We start from the raw sequence: 13540 nt of genomic DNA, 5'->3' as shown, positions 1-13540 counted from the left end.
CCTTCTTCTATAACGACGTACTGGTGCGATACACGTGCGTGTACTAATGTCGACGGTGTAACGCAGTAGTATTTATAAAGAGTAAATGACTCCTAGTAGTAGTAGTAGTATTACGTATTCTAGACGTAGTATTTCGGCCAGTGGAGTTCTATATTCTCTAGCCTCTAGTCTTGGTGTCTGTATCACAGTCCTGTGTTCAGCCCGACGCTACTCGTAACCTAGAAACACCTGCAGCACTCCAACGCTTCGTCCCTACCAACAACGGAAACCTCTCATTTAATTTGGTGTCGGTGTCGGAGACGGCGGCGCGGCGTGGCGGCGCAGCACGGCCCTGTGATGATGAGCGTAGGCCTACGCTCACGGCTGGGTCAACTGTCATGGTTGATTCAGAACTGACGGGGATGTCTGACGCGACTACATCAACACTTACAGATACAAGTCGGGTTGTTTCCTTCAAAAACGGCGTTTGTTTCCGTGTCAGTCGGTGGCACGCCGCGGAGGAGCACGAGTCATCAACATAGTAAGAAAATAAGGTGCTGCTGTGTTGACTTGTCTTTAGTTTGTTTAACACGGTGAGCTCGTTCAGTCTCTCTCAGTCAGTTCATAGAGATTATCATCATCGTGTTTCACTGGCCGGCGTCGCTCAGCAGGAGCCGACGCACTGCGCTCGTGCTACCGCTGGTCGGTTTGCTGTGGTTCCGTAGTCAGATGAAAGCTACTAAGGGGGAGTGGGGGGAGGGAACACATCTCATTCTCTACAAACACAAGTGCTCTAATAAAACGATTCGTTATGGTAAGTCTCAGATTGTGAGCGGCACACTCGGGTCCGTCACGAGGCCTCCCTCTCTCCTGTCATGTGATGCGACCCGTGAAAAGCCTCCGCCACGTCGGGCCGGGCTGCTTCAGGGCGTTTAAGTGCTTCCTGTTGGTCTAAAGTGACACACCAGAGCTCGTGGTGCTGGGCTATCGTCATGACAACCGTTACTCTTTCACCACCAGAGGGTGGTGAATGGGGGGGGGGAATCTTTGAGGCTTTAGTCGCCACGCCCCTTTATCATCGCCGGCGGCCTCAGTCGGCTCGCCGCTTTTTAAAAATACACTTTGGAAATAAACGTGAAAAGACTTCCTTGAGAATCAGGAGTTCCTTCAGCGTGGTTGTAAAGTCGGTGAACGCCGGACACCGGTCGGAGGAGCTCTGGCTGGCAGCAGCCCCCCCGATCCTCAGCGCTCGGCTCCATCTTTTCTTTTTGGCCTGAACTCCAGAAGGTGCCTCACAGTTTATCTCTGTTTCACCTGGTAGCAGAAGACTGTGGTTCCAGTGTGGTTCAACATTTTTAAAACAAAGTGCTTCTTTGTCTGAAACCACTCTGTTCACATTCTGCCGTCTCTAATAGATCTCTACCGTCACATGTAGCTCCACATGTCATCATCGGGGGACGCCGTTCACCCGGATATACAGATATACGGGGGGCGCCGTTCAACCGGATATATAGATATACGGGGGACGCCATTCAACCGGATATATAGATATACGGGGGGCGTGTTCCAATTCATCATCTTAAATACAACAATAAGTGCTTCTGTTGGGCTAATAATACAATCAAAGCTTTGGGACGGGGGAGGGGGGGGGGGCTCATATAATAATGCACTGTTTCTTTTTGGAGGAGCGGGGGGGGGGGGGGGCATCTTGCATACTTTAGGGCTTAAGGTGCATAAATTCATGGGGTGTCTTAGCACAGCTGATCGCTAGGCTATGCTACATGGGTCAGAGTCAGACAGCACGCTAATACCACGGGGGGCGGGGGGGGGACAAGTGCTCCTGTGATTACATAACCAATCAATCAATCAATCAATCAAGGGCTTCGGTGCTAGTAGAACTAGTATAAGTGAGGGGGGGGGTACATCACTGTTACATTATTATTAAAGAGTCAAACTCTGTCTCCGTCTCAAACCTCAAACCTCAAGACACGGCGACGGCCGCATCAACACACAACTACCAACCAGACCTGCCATGGAAACCATGGCGACCACATCCAATGTGTCACCGTAGCGGAGAGCTTCCCGCGTGTGTGTGTGTGCAGAGGACCATTAAAACACTAAGACATTTTAACTGTACAGATGCCCATACTGAAGGGGGGGGGCGTTAAGTGGCGGGGCGTAATGGGGGCGGGGCTTCAAGCTTATTTTACTCTGAGTGCGGGGCAGGGGGGCGTTTAGGATTTTGAGTGTGGGGGGGGGGCGCTTACAGACTCATGGAGAAAACCTCTCTTCATTAAACAACGTAAAACCACATGAGAAAACTAAACAGGAAGTAAAGAGCTCGCTGCTTTATGACGCGGAGCAGCAGGAAGCGCGAGGAGGAGCCTCGCCGCCGCCGCCTCCTGCTCCACGTCATAACGTGCACAGCTAGCGGGCAGGGCTACAAAAACAGGGAAAGGCAGTCAAACACAGAACTCTCTCAGAGCAGTGCATCCTGGGAAAGGACGCCATCACTCCTCTTTCTGTAGCGCTCCGTCTGACGGGCAGTCGTCAAGGCAACAGGGGGCCTCCACCTCCACCCCCTCTGATTGGTTGTCTCTGCTGGCTAAGGCACACGGGATTGGCTGGGCCAGGGGGGCCAGCTCCAAGGGCTGGCCGATGGCGGAGGCCGCTGAGCTGCCGTTCAGCTGCTGGGTGGCGACCTCTGGCGTGGAGACCGCCTCCTCTGACGGCTTCGGGGGACTGCTGGATGGCGGCGGCGGCGACGTCTGGAGGAAGAGGAGGACGGGCAGAATGTCAACACAACAGCACAGACACAGGCCCTGTTCACACCTGGTAGTAACACGTGTCCTCAGTGATCTGATCACTAGTGGACAGCTATCAGTACAGATGTGAATGCACTCAGGACGCATTGAGCTCTGATCCCTCAGACCACATTCAGAGGTTCAGAAGGCGGTCCGGGCCACATTCAGTACGTCCTGTCGGTAGGGCTGGGCGATATGGTCTAAACATAATATTGCGATATTTTTAGGCCATATCGCGATACACGATATATATCGTGATATTTTCAAATATCCTCTAAGCACTTCATAAATGCTCAATTTAACCCTTTAATGCATACAATCACACCAATATGATGATTCCTGTAGTCCCTGCAGGACACTGTATGTCTGCTTTAAGACATCCTTGTTGATATTCATTAGTGGTTTCTTTTGGAACAGTTGTAATGTTGTGCTCTAGCAGTGGTGGACTGTAGACCACTCAAGTACTGTACTTCAGTACGGAGCAGGGGACCGCGAGCCCTCACTCACCGGGCCTTACCGAGCCGAACTACAGCAGTGTGCGGACTGTCGCGGAGGAGATGCCCCCGATGAGGACCAGCCAGCCCACTGAGAAGTGTAAAAGTATTTTCGGTTCATTATGAAACTGTTCATGGCCCACATGTAAAGAGGAGGATGGAGCAGCTTTCACAAACATTTATAAACGCCAACTGGCGATATGAAACTATATTAAAACAACAAACGGGAGGGGAAGGGAGTTTTGTTTAGTTTATTGTTTTGTTGTGGTGGTGAAAACGTTACCAGCGGTAACACTGCTGCTCCCGCTTTGCAGCGATCCAGAAAACCCAAACAGACGGCTTGTTCCTTCCTCTCAGCGGCTTCTCTGGTTCACTGTGCTATTTGTTACAGCGCCAACACAACGGCGTGATGCAGTTACAAAATAAAAAATTACGAAATTTGACGGAGCCTCGTGATTCTCTATGCAGGTAAAACGCTGCACACACCCTAACCCTAACCCAGGAGAGAGGTCTGGCTGGGGCGGAGTCTGTGATGTGTGAGAGGGAGCCGGAGGAGAGAGGGAGAGAAGGAAATGCCAAAGCAAGTCTCATGCCGGCGGGCTGGCTTAAAAATATTACATGACAATTTGTAGTCGAAGTTCGCGATAGTCATTTTATATATTGCACGAATATAGTCGATGTATTGCCCACCCCTACCGGTCGGTGCAACTGTATTTTAATAATATATATCTGATCTATCGGCTCCACATCCACAGACTATCAGACTACAGACAGGAAGTACATCATCATCATCATCATCATACTGTCGGATGGAGCTCTGTTCCAGCTGTTTCCTGGCGAAGGCAGCGGTGTCGGCGGCGTGGAGGTCCCCGGGGACCGCCGGTACAATAACCTTATATTTAATGTTAATATCCGATCACTCAGAACACATGTTAATACCAGGTGTGAACAGAGCCAAAGAGGGTATTTACAGCTGTGATCACTGTTCATGGAGGAGTAAGGTGTGAAAGTGTGCTACCTGTGTTCTGTTGGTCGGAACCTTTTTCACGCTTCGTATCTTGGCTGGGATCTCTTTACCCCTCCTGAGGATGAAGAAACAGAAACAACCGATATCAGAGGTCTCACTAACTCTGGAGGACATTTCACACCCTGAACCAGGAGGAATCCCTCTTCACATGGGGACATCATAACATCATGGTGACATCATAACATCATGGTGACATCATAACATCATGGTGACATCATAACATCATGGTGACATCTGAACATCATGGTGACATCTGAACATCATGGTGACATCATAACATCATGGTGACATCTGAACATCATGGTGACATCATAACATCATGGTGACATCTGAACATCATGGTGACATCATAACATCATGGTGACATCATAACATCATGGTGACATAACATCATGGTGACATCTGAACATCATGGTGACATCATAACATCATGGTGACATCTGAACATCATGGTGACATCATAACATCATGGTGACATCATAACATCATGGTGACATCATAACATCATGGTGACATCTGAACATCATGGTGACATCATAACATCATCATAACATCATGGTGACATCATAACATCATGGTGACATCTGAACATCATGGTGACATCATAACATCATGGTGACATCATAACATCATGGTGACATCTGAACATCATGGTGACATCTGAACATCATGGTGACATCTGAACATCATGGTGACATCTGAACATCATGGTGACATCATAACATCATGGTGACATCTGAACATCATGGTGACATCATAACATCATGGTGACATCATAACATCATGGTGACATCTGAACATCATGGTGACATCTGAACATCATGGTGACATCTGAACATCATGGTGACATCTGAACATCATGGTGACATCATAACATCATGGTGACATCTGAACATCATGGTGACATCATAACATCATGGTGACATCTGAACATCATGGTGACATCATAACATCATGGTGACATCATAACATCATGGTGACATCATAACATCATGGTGACATCTGAACATCATGGTGACATCTGAACATCATGGTGACATCATAACATCATGGTGACATCTGAACATCATGGTGACATCATAACATCATGGTGACATCATAACATCATGGTGACATCATAACATCATGGTGACATCTGAACATCATGGTGACATCATAACATCATCATAACATCATGGTGACATCATAACATCATGGTGACATCTGAACATCATGGTGACATCATAACATCATGGTGACATCTGAACATCATGGTGACATCATAACATCATGGTGACATCATAACATCATGGTGACATCTGAACATCATGGTGACATCATAACATCATGGTGACATCATAACATCATGGTGACATCATAACATCATGGTGACATCTGAACATCATGGTGACATCATAACATCATGGTGACATCATAACATCATGGTGACATCATAACATCATGGTGACATCATAACATCATGGTGACATCTGAACATCATGGTGACATCATAACATCATGGTGACATCATAACATCATGGTGACATCTGAACATCATGGTGACATCATAACATCATGGTGACATCTGAACATCATGGTGACATCATAACATCATGGTGACATCTGAACATCATGGTGACATCATAACATCATGGTGACATCATAACATCATGGTGACATCTGAACATCATGGTGACATCATAACATCATGGTGACATCTGAACATCATGGTGACATCATAACATCATGGTGACATCATAACATCATGGTGACATCTGAACATCATGGTGACATCATAACATCATGGTGACATCTGAACATCATGGTGACATCATAACATCATGGTGACATCATAACATCATGGTGACATCTGAACATCATGGTGACATCATAACATCATGGTGACATCTGAACATCATGGTGACATCATAACATCATGGTGACATCTGAACATCATGGTGACATCATAACATCATGGTGACATCTGAACATCATGGTGACATCTGAACATCATGGTGATATCATAACATCATGGTGACATCTGAACATCATGGTGACATCATAACATCATGGTGACATCATAACATCATGGTGACATCTGAACATCATGGTGATATCATAACAGAACATTTATCATTTTAGCCAACAACGTTAAATAGAAGTTACAAAAGTGATTACCGACTTCTACCAACACTGGATATCTGTAACAGAGCTAGTTAATAACATAATACACATATATACACACATGTTGACAGAACCGTCTGATTTCCGAATAAAAACTAAAGACGGGAAAAGATCCATTTTTACGATTTCTAAATAGATGTTTTAACACCAGAATGGATCTATCTGCTTCATCTGAGTCTCTGTGGAGGTAGAAGGAAGTTACCGCTTTTATTGTGGTAGTCTGAGTAACGTGACGTCATATCTGTTCCGTATCCGTCAACCAAAACAAACCTCAGAGAGTCTAAAACGTTGGAGGGTCGTCGTGGATATGACCTGCACCCTCCCATGTTAAATCCAGCGTGGTAAACACTACACATCCAGTAAAGGATGGAAACACTTTGGGTTTCACACATTGACAGGAAAAGCAGAGCTACACAGAGCAGAGCTAAAGCTGCATGCTAACTCTGTCACGGACAGGAGACGTTATGGTATGGCGGTAACGTTATGGTATGGCGGTAACGTTATGGTATGGCGGTAACGTTATGGTATGGAGGTAACGTTATGGTATGGCGGTAACGTTATGGTATGGTGGTAACGTTATGGTATGGAGGTAACGTTATGGTATGGAGGTAACGTTATGGTATGAAGGTAACGTTATGGTATGGTGGTAACGTTATGGTATGGTGGTAACGTTATGGTATGGCGGTAACGTTATGGTATGGTGGTAACGTTATGGTATGGAGGTAACGTTATGGTATGGAGGTAACGTTATGGTATGGAGGTAACGTTATGGTATGGAGGTAACGTTATGGTATGAAGGTAACGTTATGGTATGAAGGTAACGTTATGGTATGGCGATAACGTTATGGTATGAAGGTAACGTTATGGTATGGCGGTAACGTTATGGTATGGTGGTAACGTTATGGTATGGAGGTAACGTTATGGTATGAAGGTAACGTTATGGTATGGCGGTAACGTTATGGTATGGCGGTAACGTTATAGTATGAAGGTAACGTTATGGTATGGCGGTAACGTTATGGTATGGAGGTAACGTTATGGTACGGAGGTAACGTTATGGTATGGAGGTAACGTTATGGTATGGAGGTAACGTGGCGGTGGAGCCGGCCGTCGCTCTCGTCTCCGTGGTCAAATGGGCCGACGCTACGACTATAGAGCACCCAGATACTGACATTTGTGTTCTCTGCATTGAAACGGCCCCGATGGAGCTGACCATGGATGGATAAAGAGAACGGAGCTGACGGGAGAGCTAGAGACCACCTTGGAGAAGTTAGAGGAAGTAGACACGTGGGACTACGTCCGCTTTTCAAAATAAGGTGTCAACAAAGGGAACTGTAGATACTAAATACATCTATGGAAATCAGATTGATGGATTATATTCACCAGAAGTATAAAACATTACATGGCCCTTATAAATTAAAAAGAAAATCCCACTAATCTGTGAGGGAAATGTCTTTATTCTTTGATTTCTGGGTTGCTGGATAATAAATGTAATCAATAATTCCTGACAATGATCCTGATCTATTTGACTTCAGGACATCTCTGACTACATACATGCTGAAGATCAAACATTTTTACTTGGTTCATTTAAAGATTTTACAAAGTCAAAATCCCTAGAAGTGTCTGATTCATCTTGTTCCCTTCATGGTCTAGAGGTCAACAAATTAACAACAATCACTATAAATCACAGTAGTTGTATTGATTAGAAGGTGATGATGATGTTACTCACCCTCTCCCTGCTCCCACTGACACCACTTGCATGTTGAACCCCCCCCTCCCACGGACCGGTTTGTTCCCGGCCCACTGGCCGACCACCATACCAGCGATCTCCAGCTTCCCTCCCTGGGGGGGGATGGACTGAAGGCCTGCAGAGACAAGAGAACATCGTAGAGTCTCCAGTCAGAGAGTACAGCTGTGTCCCAGTTCCACACTACACACCAGCTGTATACTCTATGTACTATTTAATATATATATATATATAGTACTGTGTAGGTGATCTGCAGCTGGTAAACAAGAGATCTGGACACCTTCATGATTTACACTAACAGGAAACTATACCACACATGCACCGCAGCTTTCACTTTTTATGCACCACATATCCGTATTATTTTAGATCATTTTTTAGTATTTTTATAAACTATTTATGTGCCATTGTGTTTCTTTTATAGTTTTATAATCTATATCCTCCGATCGGCTCTGAAGTCCATCCTGGTCGCACCGATCTCAAATCATAAACATTAAACATGTTCAGTATTTATTTATATATCTGATCATACTAAACATGTTTATAGGGACTGTTAGTAAGAATCCTAAATGTCTTGTTAACAGCTTCACCTGTGTCCGTTAAGTCAACTAAAGTCAGCGTCCTGTTGCTGGCGCTTGTGCTCGCTCTACATAGACATGAAGGAGCATCGCTCAACACAGTGAGGAGACACACGTCAGCTAAAAGCACAATATCACTCTATATTTCAGCTGCTTGGCAGTAATGTTAGCTGACCAGACCAAGGTCTCTCCATGAATCAATGCTGATCCTAGTGTTGGCTTTTCCTGCCTCAGCCTCCCGACCGCGGCCGGAGGGAACGGGGGAGACGATAACGTTTCTCTCTGCGGAGCCCCGTCACTTCACAAGACACGGGAAACCTCTGTTGGTCTGGAGGAGCTGCAGCAGTTATTTCTGCACAAACGTCCACTGAACATTCACTAGATATTCTCAGAGCTAAACTAACTCTTCTGCAGTGTGGAGTGAGCAGCATGCACGTGAGAGGTGGAGAGAGAGAGAGAGAAGGAGCGCGGTGTGTGAGTGAAGGCAGGCAGAGGAGCAGAGAACAGCAGAGACTCCGGTCCTGGAGACCAAAGCTACGGTCTCCCCCGCGTCCTCCGACCGCGGCCAACACTGTTTAACAGCTTCACTAGATACAACCAAGAGGTTTTGGTGCTTCACTGGAGTTTGTGTTGGAGTCTGAGTCTGAACAGCGGAGACACACGCGAGACCATGAGACACCGACCAGCAATGATTTATACCTGGATGAAGTTACAAACAGGAACTTTAATAATATAATATCTAACCCTTTAACAGGTCTTAATATCCATTAACATTAAGCGGTGTGAAACAGCTCTAAGAGGTGTGAATGAGCTCTAAGAGGTGTGAGCAGAGACCAAGAGGTCAACAAAAAGCATGGAGGTACCTGGGAAGGCTCTGGGTCTGTGCTGGGCCGGGTGATGAGGATGATGAGGGTGATGATGATGAGGCATGCCCATGGGGCGGGGGGGGTATAGGGGAGGCATCGGGTAGAAAGGGGGCACCATGGCTGGGGGGAGGAAGGCTGGAGGAGGAAGAGGAGGAGGAGGAGGAGGAGGGCGGGACAGGTTGATGCCCTCCAGGATGGCCTGACGCATCTTCTCCACCTTCGACACCAGCTCCTCCTGCAGAGAAGATTCATATTATTATTATTATTATTATTATTATATCTATTAGACACCAGCTCCTCCTGCAGCCACAGGATCACATCTGTACGTACCTGTCCCTCGCACATGTCCAGCAGGGCGGCCCGGTCTCGAGCGGCCCGGGCCAGTTTGCTCTGAAACAGTTTGCCGTCGAAGAAGCCCCAGGGGCAGCAGTGTTCCCACGGCAACGGCTGGCCGCACACATCGTTGATGAACAGCGCCGTGTCGACGCCGGCCATGAAAAGAGAAGCCAGCTGCACGCCGCGGGCGTCCACCTTCTCCACCTAACGGCAAACAAACAAATGGTAAATGGTAAAAGGACTTGCATTTATATAGCGCTTTTTTAGTCTTCCAACCACTCAAAGCTCTTTACACTACATGTCAGCATTCACACACACATCCATACGCTGATATCAGCGGCTGCTAAGGTGACAACTTTGCCATGTTATCTAGCTCTAGCAAGATGGCGGCGCGCACTGGTGCAGTGGCTCATGGCTCTCTAACTCGGTTTCGTTTGTTGTTTTTTTCCGTGTTTTCGGAGTTGTGTTATGCAACATATATCTACAGTCACCGAGACCTACGTAATATCGGATTACAGTACAACACAGCCATTACAAACGACTTCCAACGGACTCACAACATACCAAGGGACATAGCGAGACCACCGGGCTCTCCGTGGATTATAACCGGGCCCGACAGACTGCGCAGACGGCGGAGGGAGCGGAAGCAGAAGCAGGGGTGCAGAGCGGGCCTACTAGCTAGGCTAAGGAAACAACCGGCCAGACCTCCGCTACCAAGCATCTTCCTAACAAACGGCAGATCCATTATACATAAAATGGACGAGTTGGAGCTACAGGTAGCTGCAAACAGCTTCATACGGAACTGCTGTGTGATGATCATTACAGAGACCTGGCTTCACCCGCTAATCCCAGACGCAGCAGTACAGCTAACGGGCCGCACGACACATCGCTTCGAACGGAACAGTGACTCCGGTAAGAGGCGAGGGGGAGGACTCTGCCTTTATGTAAACAATGACTTGTGTTCCAACAGTAGGACTACAGACTGTTATTGTTCCCCGGACCTAGAAGTCATGTCAGTCACATGCAGACCCTTTTATCTGCCACGGGAGCTAACAGTTGTCATTATCATGGCTGTTTACATCCAACCAGATGCTAACATTAGCAGCGCTCTCGCCCACCTACTCAGTACTGTAAAACATCAGCTGGCCCATCCTGACGGCGTTTTTATTATTGCCGGCGATTTCAATCAAGCATGCTTAAGGACAGTACCTCCCACCTTCACTCAATATGTGAAGTGTAATAGGGGGAAAAGACACTCGACCACGTATACTCCAACATAAAGCATGCTTACAGGAGCAGCCGGGGATCGAACCACCGACCTTCCGATTGGTGGAAAGCCTACTCTACCCTCTGAGCCACAGCCACCCCGTCTTTTATTTTTCAAAAGATGTATTTAGTATCTACAATTCCCTTTGTTGACACCTTATTTTGAAAAGCGGACGTAGTCCCACATGTCTACTTCCTCTAACTTCTCCAAGGTGGTCTCTAGCTCTCCCGTCAGCTCCGTTCTCTTTATCCATCCATGGTCAGCTCCATCGGGGCCGTTTCAATGCAGAGAACACAAATGTCAGTATCTGGGTGCTCTACAGTCGTAGCGTCGGCCCATTTGACCACGGAGACGAGAGCGACGGCCGGCTCCACCGCCACGTTACCGCCATACCGTAACGTTACCGCCATACCGTAACGTTACCGCCATACCATAACGTTTCCTGTCCGTGACAGAGTTAGCATGCAGCTTTAGCTCTGCTCTGCTCTGTCTAGCTCTGCTTTTCCTGTCAATGTGTGAAATCCAAAGTGTTTAGGGGGGGGGGGGGTCTCACTTTGAGCTCCTGTAGCTGATCGGGTTCGTAGAGCTGACTGGAAACAGCCTGAGCCAGGAAGGCATCCAGCTCATGTCTCTGGAGTATCCTCCCTCCAGGCCACTGCATCATATACCTGAGAGAGGACAGAGCTCACGTTTACTGACGAAGACGGACTAACAGATGTAATCAGAGAATAGAATAGATAGATATATGCATCCACAAGCTTTGACCTCCACTTAGCAACAGCTCCATGTCGTCATAGCACAGTGGTAACACAGCAGAACACACCATTACTGAAAATCACACAACTACTTCCTGCTACCAACACGGAGCTCTAGCTGATGTAGTAATGTACACACAATGTGTATTTTGCTGTGCAGTGTACTGAGAAAATGTGCAGCCTCAAGAGTCTTCATTCAGTAGCACTAGTCATTTATAGTAATCTCTGGTTAGGTGTAGGTGTTTAGGTGTGTAGGTGTGTAGGTGTTTAGGTGTTTAGGTGTTTAGGGGTGTAGGTGTGTAGGTGTAGGTGTTTAGGTGTGTAGGTGTGTAGGTGTTTAGGTGTTTAGGGGTGTAGGTGTGTAGGTGTTTAGGTGTTTAGGGGTGTAGGTGTAGGTGTTTAGGTGTGTAGGTGTGTAGGTGTGGGTGTGTAGGTGTTTAGGTGTGTAGGTGTTTAGGGGTGTAGGTGTAGGTGTTTAGGTGTGTAGGTGTGTAGGTGTGGGTGTGTAGGTGTAGGTGTTTAGGTGTAGGTGTAGGTGTTTAGGTGTTTAGGTGTGTAGGTGTGTAGGTGTGTAGGTGTAGGTGTGTAGGTGTTTAAGTGTGTAGGTGTTTAGGTGTGTAGGTGTGTAAGTGTGTAGGTGTAGGTGTTTAGTTGTTTAGGTGTGTAGGTGTTTAGGTTTAGGTGTTTAGGTGTTTAGGTGCGTAGGTGTTTAGGTGCAGCGTCCTACCTGAGCACGCAGCACATGAGCAGCAGATGCTGGGGGACCTGTGCTGGGTTGAGGAGGGCTGGGCAGTCGGAGCGTAGGCAGGCCAGGAAGGCCCTGGTTCTCCTGGAGCGGTCCTCGCTGGCTCGACCCAACCACAGGCGCCGCAGGTTGGGGCAGGTCCACTCCCGGAAACACAGGGCCGGGACCAGCTCCGGAGTCAGGGCCGACTTGGCTTTACCGCTGCTCCACTCTTTGACAATCACTGGAGGAACTGGACCAGAAGAGAGAGAGGAGGGTTAAACATGGCCAGGAGAGGAGTAACCATTCATCTACTACATCGATATCTCGATTTATATTCCTACCATCCAACTACATCAATAGGTTCTCTGCTAGTTGTCGTTCACGCGAGACGTATATCGATATAAAATCGATTGTATGGATACTGAGGATTTGCACCTTGTATTTAAGGACGACAAACATCGTATGAAAGTGTTCTTTAGCACTAGTATCAGTAAAGAAATGTTAAACATTACTCCGGTTCACTCTCCATACATGTGGCAGCTTGCCAGCTCCGGCCCCTGCAGCGCGAGCACGCATCCATGGCGTGCACGCAGACGAACGGCGCACTGGACTCCTCGCTCTCTCACCCGGCAGAGGAGCCCGTCGGCAGAGTTTCAGGTGCTAAACAGAACTAAACAGAAACTCGGCTAACGTTAGTCTAACGTAGTTTTAACATGTTGTTCCAGATGTTTTCATTTATGAAAAGAGCCCAAATGAACCCTGTAGGTGGACTACTGGATTACTATCAGCTGTTTGATCACTAT

General features: G+C 47.3%; 1 protein-coding gene across 1 annotated transcript in view; it reads right to left on the bottom strand.

The window, feature by feature from the left end:
- Positions 1-337: 337 nt before the first annotated feature.
- The window catches only part of fam120c (family with sequence similarity 120 member C), a 34889-nt gene continuing 21686 nt past the window's right edge, over positions 338-13540 (bottom strand). Inside the window, exons 11-17 of the mRNA XM_074645235.1 lie at positions 12738-12987; positions 11809-11923; positions 9983-10192; positions 9650-9887; positions 8194-8329; positions 4296-4359; positions 338-2747 (exon numbers count right to left, since the gene is read on the bottom strand). Of these exons, the coding sequence (XP_074501336.1) occupies positions 2490-2747; positions 4296-4359; positions 8194-8329; positions 9650-9887; positions 9983-10192; positions 11809-11923; positions 12738-12987 (1271 nt within the window). The 3' untranslated portion in view covers positions 338-2489. The remainder of the gene's footprint in view (positions 2748-4295; positions 4360-8193; positions 8330-9649; positions 9888-9982; positions 10193-11808; positions 11924-12737; positions 12988-13540) is intronic.

Source organism: Sebastes fasciatus, chromosome 8, assembly GCF_043250625.1.
Source record: "Sebastes fasciatus isolate fSebFas1 chromosome 8, fSebFas1.pri, whole genome shotgun sequence".
In the NCBI taxonomy this organism is placed as follows: domain Eukaryota; kingdom Metazoa; phylum Chordata; class Actinopteri; order Perciformes; family Sebastidae; genus Sebastes; species Sebastes fasciatus.
This window is presented reverse-complemented; position numbering and strand designations above follow the sequence as displayed.